General features: G+C 51.8%; 1 protein-coding gene across 3 annotated transcripts in view; it reads right to left on the bottom strand.

Annotated features, from left to right (window-relative positions):
* The window catches only part of RAP1GAP2 (RAP1 GTPase activating protein 2), a 215,383-nt gene that overhangs the window by 193,820 nt on the left and 1,745 nt on the right, over positions 1-19,818 (bottom strand). For 2 of the 3 annotated variants that reach the window (XM_018064418.1, XM_018064419.1), the window contains exon 2: positions 12,468-12,584. In XM_018064418.1, coding sequence (XP_017919907.1) covers positions 12,468-12,584 — 117 coding nt within the window. Of the gene's footprint in view, positions 1-6,974; positions 7,078-12,467; positions 12,585-19,818 lie in introns of those variants that run through there. The other variant, XM_018064420.1, reaches the window with a different exon arrangement.

The raw sequence follows: 19,818 nt of genomic DNA, 5'->3' as shown, positions 1-19,818 counted from the left end.
CCACTGCGTCCAGCTCTGTGCGACCCCATGGACTGTAGCCTGCCAGGCCCCTCTGGCCATGCAATCTTCCAGGCAAGAATACTGGAGCGGGTTGCCACTTCCTCCTCCAGGGCATCTTCCCGAGTATAGTCACCATCAAAGAAATAGCCCAGTGAGTATGAAATAGCCCAATACATGCTGATGGTGTCCCCATTTTAAAGATGGAGAAACTGAGGCACAGAGAGACTGAGTAACGTGCTCAAGATCACACTCCGAAGAAGCGACTGTGGCAGACTGTCCATCCCATAATATATCCCCCATCCCAGATGCTCTTCTTACGCTATGACAGTAACACTCCTCCACTAAGTGATGGGGTATATGTTCCCCCTCCTCTAGCATCCATGTGGATCTGAGACTCTGGCAGAAATGATGTTACATCATTCCCAAGGCCAGGTGACAAAAGGTGAAAAGGCATGTGGGATCCTCCCAGACCAGGGATCAAACCTGTCTCCTCCATTGGCAGGTGGATTCTTTACCTCTGAGCCACCAGGGAAGCCCTGGGTCTGTTCTTGACACTTGCTGCTGTCCTTTCTTGGGCTTCCCTGGTGTCTCAGACGGTACAGAATCCACCTGCAATGTGGGAGACCTGGGTTCGATCCCTGGATTGGGAAGATCCCCTGGAGAAGGGCATGGCAATCCACTCCAGTATTCTTGTCTCAAGAATTACCATGGATAGAGGTGCCTGGCAGGCTACAGCCCATAGGGTTGCAAAGAGTCAGACATGAGTGAGCAACTAAGCACAGAGGCTCTTTCTTGCCCCTGAATTCAGCCAGCACACTGTGAGAAAGCTCAATCTAGCACACAGGGCAGCCTGTGTGGCGAGGAACCAAGACCTCGGGCCAACAGCCAGGATCAAAGGCCAGACATGTGAGTCACTGAGCCTTCAGACAATTCCAGCCCCAGAAGATGATGGCAGAGCAGATACAGGTCTCCCTTCAAGCCCTGCCCAAACTGCAGATTCCTGAGCATCAGGAAAAAGCATCACTGTTGTTTCAGGTCAAAAGCTTCTGGATGGTTTATTAAGCAGCACCAGACAACCAGAACAGGGAACCAAGCGAGCTGGCTCCAGGGCTGTGCACCCGGCCACCCTGCAGTGAGAGACAGCACAGAGGAGGGGTACAGAGCTTAGGTCTGGAGTCAGACATACCTGCATGTATTCATTCATTCATCCATTCAGCACATGTTTACCACATCCCCACCACGTTCCAGACTCTCCACTAGTGTGCAGCGTATTCCAGTGAACAAGACAGATAAACCCCTGCCCTGGGAGGGCAGGGGAGTGGAGTACCAGAGAGGGATAACGTTTCACAGGTATCTATACAGGATGATGTGATCCAAAGGGGACTGGGTGGGTGGAGAGCCCTGTTTAGAGGGGATGATCTGAGCTGACCTCTCTGAAGGGGAGACTGTAAGGATGAGACGGATGTAGCTTTGTGAAGAGTGGAGGAGACAGCAGCAAGTGTCAAGAACAGACCCAGGGCTTCCCTGGTGGCTCAGTGGTAAAGAATCCACCTGCCGATGCAGGAGACACAGGTTTGATCCCTGGTCCGGGAGGATCCCACGTGGCTTGGAGCAGCTAAGCCCACGTGCCACGACTATGGAGCCTGTGCCCTGCAGTCTGGGAACCACAACTACAGAAGCCCGCGTGCTCAAGCCTGTGGGCTCTAGAGCCTGCGCTCCTTGACAAGAGAAGCCACCTCAGTGAGAAGCCTGTGCATCACAGCTAGAGAGTGGCCCCTCCTGGCCTCAACTAGAGAAAAGCCACACAGCAGAGGAAGACCCAGTGCAGCCAATTTAAAAAAAAAAAGAACAGTCTGGCTACACTATTTCCTAGCTGTGTGACCTTGCAAAGTGACCCAGCCTCTCTGAGCCACCACGTCCTCATAAGATGGGGATGCTTTCAGAACCCACTTCATAGGATTGTTCTGAGGAGCCAGCGAGCTAAAACGTGGATCATGACGTATGACCAGGGCCTGGCACAGGAAGAGGAGCTCCATAAATTTCAACGATTATGCTAAGGCCAAGGCTGCCAGTGGGCTGCCTGGAGCCCCAGAGACCATTCTGCTCCCCGTCAGACACTGCCAGGCATGGCTCCAAGGGAAGACAATACGAGCAGGGGAGGTGGACGGACCCTCCCGCTGCTGTACTGGTGCCCAAGCCACTGAGGATGGGTCAAGTGGACGCGGGATGCACACCCCTGCCTGAAGATGCTGACACCCAGCCTAGCTTCCGCCCACCCGCTGCAGGCATCCTGACTCATCTCCTCCACCCAGGGCTCACCCAGCCATCATCCTCAACTCAGAGCTTGAAGGACGGGGCTGGAAATTGGACCGGCTGTCTCACGACAAGCCCCATCTGAACGGCAGTGGGCAGCCACATGGCCAGTCGGGGAGAAGCAACCTCCTCAAGACAGAGGGAGGGAGACCAGGACAGGAATGCTGGAGAGCTGGGCAGGGCAGAAGACGCAGGGACCTCAGGGGACCAGGAAGTCCTGCTGGGTAAAACATCACCTGCCATCAGACAGGCACACCCTCAAGGACCTGATGAGCACTGGGTGGGAGGCCAGCTCACATCCCCAGAGAAAGAACACAAATAAGTCAGAGCACGCAGCAGTGCACACAGACACAAGCTCAGAGGAGCACCGCTTAACCACAGAGATGCGCAGACACGGCGATCCAGCAACACGCCCTCCAGGGACCCACATGCACAGACGTGCATACAGGCGGCCCCAACTGTGCCTGAGTGCCTGTCACTCCCCTCCAGGTCTTGCTCACCACCACTCATCTAATTGGCAGGGTCCCCCGGGTGCCCAGACCCGATGCCATCTGCTGAGCCAGGCCTGGCAGGGCCCAGCTCACACACCCAGCATGATCCGGGAAGGAGGCTGACAGCCCTGGATCTGAATTAGGGAAAGAGGTGGAACCCCAGCTGGCCCAGAGAGCAAGTTGCAAATTCAGAACCCAGGCCTGGTCTCAGGCCACGTTCCCCAGAGTTCAGTCCTTGCCTGGGTGTCCCACCTGCCTTGGGGCCCCAACAGCCGGTTTGCACTCTTGAGTAGGTGGAGTGGAATCTACTTAAGGATGATGGCAAACAGAGCAAAAAACAAACAAACAAAAAAGTGTAGCGTGGCAGACTTGATGCAGAACTTCCCTCTAGAGAAGCACCAAAGCATTGAAAAAGGGGTGGGCAAGAAGAGAGTGTCATCTGGCTCTTTAAAAGGGGAGGACATGGGGCCTCCCTGCTGGTCCAGTGGCTAGGACTCTGCACTCCCAATGCAGGGGGGCCCTGGTCCAGGAACTAGATCTGGCACGCTGCAATGTAGATCCCACATGCCATGCGGCCAAATAAATAAACATATTTTAATGGGGGGGAGAAATGGGTAGGCTGGCATTACTTTGTCTTTAAACTAAACTTGTTAAAAATAAGAGGAACCCCAAACTGTAGAGGAATCTTTAAATGATTGTAAGTGAAGACAGTGGCTGTTGCAACCGCCCAGCCTAGGCTGGGTGTGACCTTGCCTGAAGGCAGAAGGATGGACACCATGACCATCATGTGGCCAGCCTGAGCAGCCCCTGCACAAGTCAGAGGCAGCCGGACACCCTACCCACTGTACGACCTCCCCCTGGAGAGGGTCACGTTGCTCAGAGATGGGAGAGGACCGGGAGACAAAGGTCACCATGGTACCATGGCAACAGGCCTTGGCAGAGGCACATCCTCGCCTTCTCCAATCACGGCTCACAGTGGGACCCAAGTGTTTGCAGACAGCGCCTCACCTGCCAACGTGGGTGGTGGCCCAGGAAGCGGAGGCAGACGCACTGGAGCAAGGAGGAGGAGGGGGCTTATAGGTGCTGTTCCCTGAAATATGACACCTGCCCTGGCTTATGCCAGAAGGCCCCCAACTAATCCTCAACCAGTGCCATCCCTTCCCGCATAGCATCCCATGGCTCTTCTGCCGGCCCAGCCTGTCTCCGCCACTCCAGACACCCCCAATCCCTGGGCACCAAGGTTGCCCGACTTGCCCCACAGCCCTGGTTCCTCCATCACTCTGGGCTGCCCTCTGCCAATCCGTTCTCCCCGCCCTTCCCGTTTTCCATTTTCTCTCGCCCTCCCCCAACCCTGTGCCCTCTCCTCCCCACTGACTATAGCCCAGACCAGTGCCCACGACCATCTGCCAACTCCAAACGCCAGCATCCACCCTCCTGCCACTCCTCCTTCAACCACCTGCTTCTGAGATGCTTGTTCCCCTCACCCTCTCTGCCCACCCTCCGGGCTCCCATGTCCTACAGTGGACAGAGCCCCAGGAAAGGCATGTCTGAGCAACCAGCATATTGCCTCCAACTCACAGAATGTGGAGCAGAACCATGCAGGGGTCTGGGAGACTGCACCACATTCCAGGAGGAACTGACCAGGTCAGGGGCCAGACCCCTGAGTCCCAGATTCTCTGACCAGGATGGGGGTCTTTAGAGGTCACCTATTCCAACCCCCTTCACCACTTTAAGTGATGAATATCTGAACCACCTAGAACATACTGTCTTCCCAAATACACAGAAATATTCCATCATGGAGCCCTCGTTATGGACCCATTGCCATGTTCAAAAATTTAGTAAATACTTAACCCCAGAGAAGAAAACTGAGGCAGAGAGAAGATTGGAAATTTGCCCAGAGTCACACAGTGTCTGACACCTCATAGAGTACTTCAAACCATCTCAGTCCCACGTCTTACTCCAGTCACTTCTGCAATGACCGGTTCCCTGCAGGCTTTGAGCAATAGCCTACGGTGCCATGCGGCAAGGCTTCCTCGAGGATTCAGCGGGATCTTCTCTGAAGCCACAGCGTGGGATGCCCACACGAACCTGCTGGGGCTTCACACATGCAGCCTGGAAGCATGTGGGACTTAACGTCCATGGACAGGACAGAGCTGATGGGTGAACACTTTCCTGTTTCTCTCCCCAACAGGGCAGTTCTGAAATGCATGCTTCTGGGGAGACCTCCCAGAGAAAGCGGTGGGAAAATTAAAAGCATGCATCCTCCAGTTCTGCTTTGGAAAAACACAGGTGGAGACCCAGAGAGAGAGTTGAGAGGTGGAGCTGGGATTCAACCCAGGTCTGGGTCACAACACAGCCTTGTCGTCTGCTGCTGCCACGACCATCCATGCCAACGTCCCCGTCCCTTAAGGTTCAAGTCATTCTGAACCACAGTGACTCAGCCACACTTGATCCAGACCGAGTCATGGGAAGGGGTGGGGGGTGATAAGGGTGCCTGTGGCAGGAGGGTCGTCTTCTCTGGAACTGAGGCCATGCGTGTGTGTACTAGGTCACTTCAGTCGTGTCTGACTCTTTGGAACCCCATGGACCATAGCCCGCCAGGCTCCTCTGTCCATGGGATTCTCCAGGCAAGAACACTGGAGTGGGTTGCCATTTCCTACTCCAGGGGATCTTCCTGACCCAGGGATCGAACCGATATCTCTGACATCTCCATTGGGAGGCGGGTTCTTTACCACTAGTGCCATCTGGGAAGCCAGGAACTGAGGCCACCTCCCAACAAATCACCCAACACCCTGGGCTAAGCAGGCTGAGTGGGAATCCCAGCCAGATGTGCCCACGCCTACTCAACTTTAGCATCTGACTCTGCCCAGAAATTCAGTGACTCCAAGCCCCTATCCCATCCAATCCCTCCACAATTCTCAACATCTTAGAAAGGAGGAGGAACCTGGGGTAGCTTCTGGAAGCCTGAGCAGCTGGATCTATAAGACATCCACCCCGCCGCACTCCTAGACTCAGAATATCCAACACACTTGCTTGGAGATGAGGGCAGAACACCCCCCAACTGCTGCCCACCTCTCAGAGATGTGCGGGGACTTTCTGGGGGAAATCACTGATGGAGACCTCACATGCCCTGAGTCACTCTCTGCCTCTCGACTCCCCCACAGCTGGGCGAGCTCTCTGTTTACTCTTTACTCTGCAGCAGGAAGAACAGGGGAGGGGGGAACAGGTGCCTTCTCCCCTCTCCATGGGAAACTGAGGCCCGTGAGGCTTAAGGGACCGCCCTAGGGTCACCAGGCATGAAAAGAATCAGAGAGCCCTGGAGCCCAGCCCAGGACAACCCTATTATTCTCTACGGAGGCTGCTCCAATGGGGACCACTCAACAGAGGCAGATCCCAGCCTTCAGACCCCAAACCCCACTTGCATATAAATGCCCTTTGGTCTGTTAAGTAGAGTGTAGAGAAGCCACACAGGCAGAGAGAAAGAAGGGTGTCCTCCTCAACCAGCTCCCAGGTCAGGACTTATAGTGTGCCCCTGACCCCCACCCAGGGCAGGCACCCCCACACTCATCACTCAGGGCCTCCGAAGGTGAGCATCAGGCTGGAGCCCAGCCCTGCTCCAAAGGCCCACAGAGGCCTCTCAGACAGCGCCCCCACCGTCCTGGCTCCCCTCCCTGCAACAGGCACAGGTTGGAGTGAGGCCGGGGTGGGGTTTATGTCCTTTAGGAGGAAAAAAACAACAACAAACCAACCCAGCCTAGCTCCAGGGTCCTTCCCGGAGGTCCTGGCTTTTTCCTTCACCACCACCACCTGTAAACACCCCAGCTCTGGCCTCCACCTCGGTCAGCTTCTCCAGCCAGAGACTTTGACAGAGGCTGGGCTGACGTCTCCCTCACCGCAGAGACACCCCAGACATGTGTGTGCGCCATGCCCCACCGGTAGTGTGTCTGAGGACAGTCACCCCACTTCCCAAACAACCCATTACGCTGAACTGCTCCGTGGAATCGCAGCACAGAGCTCACTCACGTCCACACGAGCTGAGCTCTCTTTGCAGACACACGCATTTGCCCTCACCGCATACACCCAATTCCACCCTGGGTCCAGTCCCACCCAAGATCCGCGTTCTGATCCCCGCTAACTACGGGGTCGCCACCCAGCCCCAGCCCCTCTGACCTTCTGCGACGCCGGCGCCCGCGGGCTCACTGCTCGACGTGGACGGAACGGCAGCAGTCTGTGGCGGCGGCGTCCCCCGTCTCCATCCGGCCGCCAGCCCCCTCCTCCTCGGCGGCGGGCTCCCCCGGCCGCCCGCCCCGCCGCGCGCACCGTCACCGCGGCGCGCGCGCGCGCACCCCGGCCGCGGCACAAAGCGGCTCCCGCGACCCGCCGCCGCCGCCGCCGCCGCCGCCCGCACACCTGGCGGGCGCGCCCCACCGCCCGAGCCGCGCACTCGCCGCCCGCAAGCCCAAGCCTGGCCCAGGCGGGGCCCTCCTGCTGCCCCCTGCGACGCCGCCGCCTGGGTCCGCGCCCTGGTCCCGGCGATGCCCACTCGGTTCCCCTGGCGCCGCAGCCGCGTAGCTGCGGGAGAATGGGAGGGCGATGGAGGGGCGGGCACGCGGGGCCGGAGAGGGCACGAGGGCGGTGGGGGTGGGTACGGCGAGTCCCGGGTGCGGCGCCGGGGATGCTCGCGTCGCTGCCGCCAGGGGACTGCCCGAGGCGGCTCCTCGGAACAAAGGCGCCGGGCGGGGCAGGCGCGCCCAAGGGACCCAGGGGAGCGGAGGAGGGGACAGCCCACCTGCCCGCAGAAGTTCCTGGGGGATGGGGCCCCGGGCCGGTGGGAATGGAAATGGGGAAAGATCGGCAGGAAGATACCGGGGTTCTCCCCAGCCCTGCGTGCGGCGGGACTGGGGAGGGGGTGCAGTGCTCTCTGGATTTGGAAGTGGGAGGTTTCAAGGACTGCCGGAGTCCTTAAAACTGCCTCTACCTTGGACCTGGCAGCCTGGAGCTTTCATTCATTCGCTGTACAGACATCCTCCCAGCTTCGGCCAAACCAAGGATGCTCCTGAACTTGAAGGGGCTGAAGGCAGGAAGGGTGCCCTGTTGGGCCCCTGTAATGCTTGAGTCTTGCTCCGTAACCTCCACTAAGGGTGGCCTCTGAATATGACTTGCACATCTAATGATGGGACTCTCACCCCCTCAGGACGCAGCCCACGCTGTACTCAGGCAGCTCTGAACGTTAGAAAGCCCTTCCATTAATTGCATGGACATCTGCATCGCGTCCATTTGTTGGCCAAGGCCTCACTCTGCTCTGGCCACAAAATCTAGAACATAGTTAGGGCGTTGTAACTGAGATTCTCCTTCCCATCTTCTTTCCCCGCCCCAACATTTATTCAACACCCTTTGCCAGCAGCTTCTCCCTGTGGCTGCCCTCTTGTCCTTCAGGCAGGACTCTCAGCTCAAATGTTTCCTTCCCAGTGGGCCCTTCCCTCTCGACCAGAGTTCCCACCCACCCGCTGGTCAATCTTTATCTGATGCCCTGTTTGAGTTTGTTCAGCACTCTGATCATCTCAGGAAACTCTCTTATCTATGTGTCTACAGACTGTCTCTCCCACTAGAATGTGTGTCCCTTAGAGGCAGGACTCTTGTCTTCCTTAAGACAAGGCATCAAAACCCCAAGGCCTGACCTGGAGCAGGGTGGAAAGAAAAGGAAAGTGAGTTGCCAACTCACCCTCTGAGTCCTTTCAGCAGCCTGACCCATCACCCCAAAACACAACTTGCTTAGCTGTTCGAGGGTAACATCCAATATGGTATTAGCAGAGAAATGTGCTCAATCTCTGCCCACAAAATAAATGAGGAAATGATAGAGCATTCTGTGGTATATTAGTGTTAGTCGCTCAGTCATGTCTGACTCTTTGCAACCCCATGGACTGTAGCTCTCCAGGCTCTCTGTCCATGGAATTCTCCAGGCAAGAATACTGGAGTGGGTAGCCATGGCCTCCTCCAGGGGATCTTCCCAACCCAGGGATCAACCATCTGAGACAAAAGAGCAGGACCTTCCCTCTGCAGCTCTGGACTCTGTCCTGAGCTCTTAAAGCCCCAAGGTGCAAGCATTTTCTTAAATCATACCCAAGCTTCAACTGGAAGCCCTCAGATAGCTGATCTGCTCAGCCTGCTATCCAGGTGCAGACAAAATTGGAGGCTTAAAATAGACTTCTCCTTTAATTTCTGTTAAACTGTACCTTCTAGACTTGGACTTGGACTCCAGCCTCCAGGACACTTCGAGTCCAGTTCTGCCATCTTGTCCACTGGGATGGTGCCCAGGTTCCTGCCATCAGCAACATCACCAGCATGCTGTCTACAGCCTTCCTCACCAAGTCCTTCATGAACGCACTGAGCAGTCTTGGCAAGCACAGCCCACTCATCAACCTCCCCCACCGTGCCCGCCCCCAGCCCACATTCCTCTGTGTCACCTGTAAGGCTTTGATGGGAAGACAGGAACAATTTCTTGCTGAAACGCAGAACCACTGTCTCCTGCTATACCACCCCCAACCTAACTTCTAGTCTGGAAAACTAATTGGAAAAGCAAATAAAGCTTTCCCCAGCAGGATGGGTTCCCAGGGAATTCACTCGCTGCCAGTGGTCCTCTATCCCTTTCCTTGCTAAGTGCCCCCAAACCATTTCTTTAATAACAGACTCTGAAACCTGATTAGGACTGATGCTAAGCTCATTTATTTATGGTTTGTGGATTTATTTCCTCTCTGTAAAGATACAAATTACTTTCACCATCTCCCACGTTGGGGCACATGTCCTGTTCTCTGAGAGGGAGTATGCATAGTGGTTGTGAGCACTGCCACTGTCTCTGTGCCTCAGTTTTGTCATCTGAAAAATGGGGAGAACAACAGTACCAGATCATAGCATTGTTATGAAGGGTAGATCAATGTATGCCTGCAAAGCATTTATAACATGACACATAATAAATACACATAAAAAGTTAGTACAACTTTCATGATATAAGAGTAATAGTTTTTTGAGTGCTTAGTCCCAGCGCTATGGCAGCTTCCTCTTCAAGTCCCTTGGGAGGTAGCCTTCTCAGATATGAAAGCTAAAGTTATTTCGAATGGCTCCATCCTATCTCATGATTACTTCCCTCCTCCATGGACTCAGCTAGCCTCCTGTGACTCTGAAAAGCATTCTTCTTTGGCTCAAAAAAGGGTTTGCCTAAAGCCACCCACGTGGGCAGGCGGTCTCAGCCTCCTCTCCTTCCCTTGTATCTTGGGCAGGTGTAGCTGACCCACCCTGGTCTTGGAACTCGCCTCCCTTCCAGCCTTCCTACCTGTGAGCCTGCATTATGTTCATTTGTCCTTCACCTGGTGCCTGTTTAATGAGCTCCTTCTCTGGGCTAGGATCTCAGAATACAGACGAGGACAAGAGGGAAAAGGGCCTGCCCTCATGGAGCTCACATTCCAGGGGAGCCACGGGCAATGAACAGATAGGCGAATAAAATAATGTCAGGTAGCATGGGAGTTTTGATGAAAGGAAAGGAGGTGAGGGAGAAGCTGCTTTCCGTCAGTCAGAGAGTGCTCGGCCTGCAATAGGGCTTTGCAGGTTGCCTGAAACTGCAATCGGCCTTCATGTCTGTGTCTCACCAGCGTGCTTGCAAGGCAGCCTTCTTCTCTGTCTCTGAACGCATTCACAACCTACGCTCAGGACCACATTGCCCTCCTCATACTCTTGCCTCAGGCTCGAGGGGCTTTTCTGTCTCTTCTCTGCGCTATTTGCAATCTGCCCTTTGGAGTTTAGAGCGTTTGTCTAACCTCCCATTTCCTGAATACCAAGAGTTCCCGGGTGGCCTGAGTCACCTTTCCCAGGGTTCCTATCACTTCTATGTGCATGCGTACTAAGTCGCTTCAGTCGTGTCCAACTCTGTGCAACTCTTTGGACTGTAGCCCACCAGGCTCCTCTGTCCATGGGATTCTCCAGGCAAGATTACTGGAGTGGATTGCCATGCCCTCCTTCAGGAGATCTTCCCAACCCAGGGATCAAACCCACATCTCATGTCTCTGCATTGGCAGTCGGGTTCTTTACCACTAGCGCCACCTGGGAAACTCTATCATTTCTATATCATCATTCAGTTAATTCTTTCTCCTTGAGCAGTACTGGATCCAGAGTTCCTGCTCCCCTCACTGCTTCCCGTACCTTCTGAAACTGTCATTGAGACAAGAGAGAGCAGACGCGCTGCTCTTAGCTAAGTAGGACTCCCAACAGATGTCTGGGGAGGTGAGGTCTGCTAGCATTGCTGAACCCTATTCCTGGGGCCGGTTTGGGGAGATGCGGTAAAAGCATGGTCTCTGTTTACTTACCGGCCAGACCAGGGTGTTCCCCCAAATGACATTACTTCCTTTCTCCTTTTATTCAGCCACCCCTGGGAGGAAAGACCTGTTCATTCTTGGCTTCAAAAGTGACAGTGTTTGTCGCTCAGCTGTGTCTGACTCTTTGCGACTCCAAGGACTATAGCCCACCAGGCTCCTCTCTTCATGGGATTTTTCCAAGCAAGAATACTGGAGTGGGTTGCCATTCCCTTTTCCAGGGGATCTTCCCAACCCAGGGATTGAACCCAGCCAGGTCTTCTGCATTGCAGGCAGACTCTTTACCATCTGAGCCACCACAGAAGCCCCTTGGCTTCAAGGGTCCTGCTGCTTTAGAAGCTGGTGCAAAGAGGTTTTGATGAGGCAAGTGGGACGAAAGCTCCAGGGTCAGGTCTGGCAGAAGCCTTGGAAGGGGTGTCGCAGCAACAGGGCTTCCCAGCATGTCTCCATCAAGACCGCTAACAGCTGTCATGCCTGTCCACAGTGTGGAGGAAGGGGCCAGGTTGGGGTGTGGGAGCGAGGAGAAGAAATCTGGGTGCCCCTCCCCCAGACTCAGGATCCCAGCTGACTTGACAAAGGAGGGAGACAAGGAAGGGCTGGCTCCACCCAGGTCAAAGCAGGGACCGCCCAGCAAACTTGCCAAATGCCCTTCCTCTTAAAAAGGAAGCAGCCAGGCTTCCCGGGTGGTCCAGTGGTTCAGAATCTGCCTTGCCAATACAGGGGCATAGGTTCGATCCCTGGTCCAGGAAGATTTCACACGCTGCAGAGCAACTAAGCCCGTGTGCCACAGCTACTGAGCCCACGTGGTGCAACTACTGAAGCCTGTGTGTCTACAGGCTGTGCTCTGCAACGAGAGGACCCACCGCAATGCAAAGCCCGCACACTGCGACTAGGGAGTAGCCCCCACTCGACACAGCTCGAGAAAGCAGCAGGGGAGACCTAGCACAGCCATAAACACATAAATAATTTAAAAAGGAAAAAAGGAACCAGCTCATCTCCAGGCATCATTTCACTTGAGATTCACGATCTTCCCAACAGAAGGCAGGGAAAATATGATCATACCCATTTTACAGAGGAGAAAGCAGAGGCAGTGACTTGCCTCAAATCACTCAGAATATTCTAGGCTGGATCAGCACCACAGCTGATAAACTTTCAAGGACCCTAGAAGGCCTCTCCACCACAGAAGGCAGTGGTTCCCACTGGGAGTTTATGGATCAGCGTAGGGCTGGCTGTCTAACAAGGACCACCTGGAGGGGCTGGACCCTGGCCGAAGAATGAGAGGAAGGGCAGTGGGTGCTCTTACCTGGAGGGAGACTCCAGGTCAGCACGGCTGAGGATGCGATGCTGCTGGGGGCTGTAGAGCCACTGGAAGGCTGTCAGCGTCCTCTCCTCAATCCGGAACCGTCCCTCCTGCACGTACCTGCGGGTGAGGCAGGAGAGAGTGAGGCGGGGGCAGGCAGGGCCCTGCAGAGGTCCTCTGGGAGTTGGCCCTCCGTGCCACAAAATGACCTGTCCCCAGATACCCCTGCTCATCAGCCAGAAAGCCTTATCTCCAAAGAGCCACGATTTAAATTCCCTGAAGAAGAGGCAGCTATATGGAGCAACTTAATAGATGGAAAAACTTTCTAAGTGTTAGTTGTCTGAAGTTGAAAGGAGTCAGTCAAAAGAGTGAGTTTCCTGTCACCAGAGGCATATAAGCAGAGGCTGGGTAGAGAACACAAGCATCAGACAAGGGTCCATTCTCCAAACCCTTTATAAGACTGACACATTGGACTTCTTGAGCTCGTAGCAGGAGAAAGCATGCTCTGGAGTGGGGGTCATGAGTCAGATGTCAGGATTAGATCTTCCAGAACCTCAAGGTCTCTCCGAGTTCCAGTCACCCTGGGGATTGACACTCAGCCCAGATCAAGGATCAGGAAAGGTGGACCGGGCAAGGAGAACACAAAAGGATCTCATTCACTTCGGCCACCAACTCCTGGTAGACTCATAAATCTGTCCATTAATCCAGTATTTACTAAGTGCCTATGACAATGAGCAAAAGAGTCATGATCCCTGACGTCCTGGAGCCTACAGTTTCGTGGGAAGAGAAGCCATCAGTAATCACATGAACTAATACATCATTATAAACCGCCCCCCTCACACATAGAGGGATTGTCAATTGGTGCAAGCCCTCTGCTGGATAGCCTGACAACGTCTGTCTAAATTGCAGATGCAGTTCCTCTGTCATCCAGCGATCCCCCTTCAAAGAATTTATCTACAAATTTTAGTACATGCACAAGGTTATCCGTGGCACTATTTCTAATAGCAAAAGACAAAGAATGGACCAAGCACCCATCAGCAGAGGGCTGGTTAGATAAATAACGGTGGATCCATATAGTAAAACAGTGTGCAGCCATACAAAATGTTTTCACTGAGGGCATTCCCTGTGTGCTATCATGCAAAGATCTCCAGGATACATTGTTTTATCTCTCTCTCTCTTTTTTTTTTTTTTTGAAATTTTGTTTCTCTTTTTGATACATTGTTTTAAAAGGGGGGAAAGAATGAAGTAAGAATTTTTATTTGTTTATCTTTACATGTAGAAATTCTGGAGACACAAAGCTAATAAAAGGTGGTTACCTAGGTGGGGTTAAGGACAAGCTGGGGGAATGTAGGGAGGGAGTAACTTTTTAACAATGTGTCTTTTTACAGGAGAGGTATTACCTATTATTACAAATCTTTAATCATGTGTGTGTATATGAAATTACAAATTGCATAAAGTGCTATGAAAAAAAACAAATTGTGCAGCTACTCTGATATTGCCTGATCAGGCACTGGTTTTGTTGTGGGAGGAGATTTCCCAGAACGCGGTTGCTGGAGGGCAGAGGGCTTCCGTTGCTCCTTTGGTCTCCCAAACCAGGGCATCTGGTCCCCACCTGTCTCCCTTCACTCTCTTTGATATGATCGGACAGGCATTTCAGGAAGATCGTCCTGGAGGAAAAGGGCAAGGCACCCAGGTTAGATGTTCTCGCAGGGGCTCAGATGGGACGATGTTAGTTTGCACAGGGGACACTGCTGGAACGGAGAGACACGGCAGGACTCAAGTGAGAGAAGGAAGAAGTGTCGTCTGGACCTGGGGATGGGTCAGACACGGTGAAGGGGAGACAGGCAACAAAGTTTTTCCGGAGTTTGTGGTTTGTGTGGGCATCTGGCTGCAGCGTCATTCTCGCTGGAGAAGGACAAGTTTAGGAGGGAAAATCATGATTTTATGCCTTTCCTTTGTGGGACATGACCTTCCTCTGCTTCCTGCGTCAAGATGACTCCTGTCCTATAAAACCTGGCTCAAAACATGACTCCTTAAAAAAATAATAACTTGGCTCCTCCAGGAAGCCTTCCCTGATTAATCTCATCCTATTGTGATGATGAGTGTCTATGCCTTTCCCCATTCTCGGGCTCCTCCAAATGTGCTCCTCCTCCTTGCCCCAGCCACCGGGCCTCTCCTCTCCCCAAGGCAGAGCAGAAGGGACTGTCGTCCACTCATTGCAGGCACCGCGACCTGGATTCCACTTCCCTTCTTCAGGTAAGTGATTTTCCACTGTGAGTCCCGGATTCCTCATCTGTAAAACTGGAGTATTAACACCACCCACTTCGAAAGGTTGTTAAGAGGATTAAATGAGATAATTCGAGGAAAGCTCCTGCCACACGGTCATCCTTATCGCGTCCCCTCTACCCCTCCACTCCCACCCCATCCTCATCTGTCCTCACCAGTCATTGGCTTTACCTGCTTCACTCATGACAGACAAACCCTCTCCCTACACGCCCTCCTCCAAGCTTCACATGAAATCCCTCAGAACTGGCTGATCCCATTTCGAGAAGAGACTTGGGGGATGGAAGTGAACTTGTCCAAGGTCACATACACACAGAAAGCAGCAGCTTTCTCTGGACCTTCATCCCCTGGCATCCAGTCCTCGCTCCATACACAGACACACATCCTCTCCCTCCTCCGCACCAGCCACCACTTCCCAGCACAGATCTTGTCACCCCCTCCCCTGGCCAAAAAGGTAGGGGCTTCCCACCACATATCAAATGTCCTCCAAACTGCTCACCTAAGAGGTCTAATTCTTCCCCACTTTGCTCCCCTCCAGTCTTTCCCCCCAACTCCCACCCCTACATTCTCAATCTGTTTGTCCTTCTCTAAAGATGCCCTGTCTTTTCTAACCTCGGAGCTTTAGCTCAGGCGGTGCCCAGATCTCAGCTGCCCTCCCTCCATCTGTGTCTTGCTCCACCCTTCCCAACTGCTCAAACCACACTGCCTCTAAAAATCTGTCCCCAGCCTCCCAGCGAGCCTCCAAAGTGGTTCCAAGTTTCCGGGGATGCTTTGCTTAACCTTGATCACAACGCTGCTCTCTGCCCGCTGGTACGTGAGTTATTTATGTGCCTGTCTGTCTCCCTGCTAGAGTGCAAAGATTGTATCTGATCATCTCTGAAGTCCCTGTAACACTCTGACCCAGCTCCCCAGTCAACTGAGCCACTTTGGCATAAAAAAATCACAACAGTCACAGTCATCAACTCACTATGTTCTTGAGAAGATTCTTCCAGAGACTGCTCTGACATGGATGATCTCCATTAATGAATCCAATTTACTAATTTAGGAGGGGGATTGGCTGCACTGACTTCATCGACTATAAGAAAACAGAACATCATCCATCCCCAGATATCTTCCCTATAAACCTGTCTCGTACCTGAAATTCTACTGAACAGTACCCAGGAGGTTAAATACTGCAGAGGATCAACCTTGGAAGTCACTAACAGCCATTCACACTTTAGCAGGAACCAGCTTCTCAGATTATCACTGGGAAAAGTAGGAGCCAAGACCTGGGCACAATCAGGGACATTGAAAGGAACGAGAAGATAAAGAGCAGAAACCGCTCACATACGAGGCCCCCAGTGTGGAGGATCCAATCCATCAGCAAAAGAGAGAAGGGTCAGGCACTGTAGAGGTTACACCTATGTTTTCAGTTGAACACTGGGGTAGGTCAGGCGGGCACTGAAACCTGAGCCTTGAAAACATTTTGCTGAGTGAAAGAAGCCAGTCACAAGGGACCACGTGCTGTGTGACTCCATTTATATGAAATGATGTCCAGAATAGACAGATCCATAAAGAGAGAAAGATTAGTGGTTGCTTAAGACTGGGGGACTGCTGAAGGTTATGGGATTTCTTTGGGGGATGATGAAAATGTTCTAAATGTTCTAAAGTCAATTATCGTGAGAGTTGCACAGTCCTGTGAATATATTCCCACTGAATTTTACACCCTGGGTAAGTTGTGTGGCACGTGAATCCTATTTCAATCAGGCTGCTGTTACAATGAGTGAATACCTAATAGTGTATACCGATATAAATTAATGACTGAACAATTGAATAAATGGAGAGGAAAGAGACAAATCTCACGTGCAGAAGAATTCCGAACAATATATGTGAACACTCGACCCCCAGGAAGGTGGACCACAGCTCTACGCTGCTTAGATATGGGCTTCACAGAGTAACTTCCTTCAAAGAGCACACTACGGAGAGGAGCAGGGGAGTAACACCCACAAGCACTACTCCAGCCAGGTGGTCAAAGGCAACATCAACAAGCTTTTTTCTGGCCACACCCCAGCGGCACGGAAGATCTTAGGTTCCCCCCTCCTCCAGGGATTGAACCTGTGCCCTCTGCAGTAGAAGCACGGAGCCCTAACCACTGGGCTGTCAGGGAATTCCCTCGATAAGCTGTGTTGACAGTAGGGATCCTTAATATGAAAATGACACTCTATCCTTGTGATCGTCTTCTCCCAAATTCATAATTCCAATCTAATAACGAGAAAAACATCCGACACACCCCAATTGAGGGACATCATCCTACAAAACAGGGCCACAACTCCTCAAAACTGTCAACGTCATCAAAAACAAGAAAAGCCCCAAGAAACTGTCACAGCAAAGAGAAGTAATTACACCAATCACTAAATGCCATGTGGTATCTAGATGAGACCCTGTAACAGAAAAAGGACATAAGAAATCTGAATACTCTATGGGGCTTAGTCAATAATAACATATCAGTATTGGCTCATTTTTGCAAGAGATATACCCTACTAGTGTAAGAAGCTAATCATATGGAAACCTGGGTGTGGGATATATGGGAACACTGTACGATCTTCTCAACTTTTTGGAAATGTAAAGCTGTTGTAAGGGTTTCCCCGATGGCTCAGCAGGTAAAGAATCCACCTACAATACAGGAGACACAGGAGACTTGGGTTCAGTCCCTGAGTTGGGAAGATGCCCTGGAGGAGTGCATGAAAACCCACTCCAGCATTCTTCCCTGGAGAATCCCAAGGACTGAGGAGCGGGCTACAGTCCAAAGGGTCGCAAACAGCTGGATGCAACTGAGCAACTACATATGCACACATGCAAAGCTGTTATAAAATACACAATTTACTAAAAAAAAAAATAATTAATCTCCATGATGAAGAGCTTTTGCAGATCAGTGTGAAATATACATATAATAAGCAAATCAACAGGGGGGAAAGGACAAAGGAAATTTAATGAGTAGTTTACAAAAGTAGAAACACAAATGATCAATAAACATAAAAAAATCGACTTCTATAAGAAACGAAAATTAAAACAATAAAAAACCATTTTTCACCAGCAACATGAGGCAAGGTTTAAAAGTTTGTGATTAATAATTCCCAATATGAGCAGAATTGTGGGGAATGTGCAACTCACATATCACTGGAGATAATATGTGTGTGTGTTAGTCACTCAGTCATACCCAACTCTCTGCAACCCCACAGATTGTACCCCACCAGGCTCCTCTGTCCATGGAATTCTCCAGGCAAGAATACTGGAGTTGGGTTGCCATTTTCTTTTCCAGCAGATCTTCCCAACCAAGGGATCAAACCCTGGTCTCCTATATTACAGGCAGATTCTTTACCATCTGAGCCACAGGAAAGCCCAGAAAATGGTGCAGTTTCTTTGGTGATCAAGTTGGCATGGCACAACGTACCCATCCTTTTACTCTGCAATTTCACTTTGGAGAATACATCCAACCGTTATCTTTCCACATGTTTGCATGGGTATAGGTTCCCTGCAGCGATGTTAGCAATATCAAAATATTCAGAACTCCTTGAAAGGCCATCAATAGAAGCTAGACAAAGAAATTATGGTTCAACTGTGAGTGGAATACTTTACAGTCAGCCAAAGGTACGTTGCCAGAGCATCCTGCACTGGTTTTCAAGTACTCACACAACCCTAGCCTGCAGTCTCTGTCGGGCCCTTCCCCCAGATCCAAAGCCCCACCATCAGAAACTGGGCAAGAGGCCCTCAGACAGTAAGAGGAATGCCAAAAGTCTTACATATTTAATAACTGATGAACCCAACCAAATCCTAATTTAGTTTTCGGTACTTTATGGAGAATTTGGAGGAGGAACCTTCAAAGCAAGAGCTGTTCTAAAAGAGTAAGTAAACGTCAGACATATGTGTTGCCCAAAGAATATTCCCCACCCTCCTTCCCACTCAAAATTTTGTGGTTTGGGTGGGACTAACTCCAGCCCCCAGATTCCAGGGTGAGCACATGACCCAGCCTGGCCAATCTAAGCAGTCCATCCCCCAGTCCACAGTGATTGGCTGAAGGATGGCCATGTGACCCAAACTAGGTCAATGAAATGACATTCTGAAACTTTTGCTAGAACCACTGAGAAAGAGAAGCTCTTTTTCCAGGAGGGTTTTGCTCATCTGGAGGGTTGCCTGCAACTCCTGAGAGCCACCTTATTTCCACAAGGGAATAAAGAGGGGACAGAGGAAAGAGAAAGGACAGAGAGAGTAGAACATTATTTGGTGACATTACTTGAGCACTTGAATCTAGTTTTGTCTGAAACATGGAAAATTCTTATGTTTTCAGATCTGTAAGCCAATACTCTTAAAAGGGAGCCAATACTGCCTTTTACCCTTAAGCCAATTTTCATTGAGAAAACTGACTCAGTCTGAAATCCAGGAAGCAGAGGTCAAGGCTGATCATGTTGGGAGCATGCCATGCAGTTCAGAAGGTGTCTTGTCCTCAAGAGTGCTCCCTGCCAGGCAGTTCAGAAGGTGTCTTGTCCTCAAGAGTGCTCCCTGCCAGGCAGTCTGACCACTCAAGTCATGTCTTCAGGACCTTCTCAATGCCATGGGCTTTCTTACCCAGGAGAGAGAGGTGATCCAAAACTTAATTAGGGTACTAATAATGATCTATGCTTCATCAGGTTCAACCCAAGATCCAACCCAGCCACACATCAGGGCAAAGAGAGTCTAAGCAGGAATCCAAGCTCTGCCCCTTTAAGACTCTTCCTGTTTCCTCCTCCATGGAAGGAGGGAAGGAATCAAACTGCACAAACTAACCTGGAAGGCTCTGGGGTCCTAGGGTGGCACCTCCTCTCCAGGGAGAGGGCACTAACTCTACTTTTATCTGGTTTATGTATTGGGGTTTCATCTGAAGAGTAACTCCACTGCTAAAGGACAATTTTGATTATTTGGACTTTGATTCTTGGAACTCTTGAAGCGCAGGACGGACTGAGCAGGCTGGAAATCCACTGACCCCTCTTGCTCTGACATGCTGAGACTTTTTTTGACAGTGTGAACTTGGAATAGCGGCCAGGCCCAACATTCAGGA

The sequence above is a fragment of the Capra hircus genome, chromosome 19 (genome assembly GCF_001704415.2).
Source record: "Capra hircus breed San Clemente chromosome 19, ASM170441v1, whole genome shotgun sequence".
Taxonomy (NCBI): Eukaryota; Metazoa; Chordata; class Mammalia; order Artiodactyla; family Bovidae; genus Capra; species Capra hircus.
Note: the sequence above shows the minus strand (reverse complement) of the source record. Positions and strands in the feature narration are given on the sequence as shown.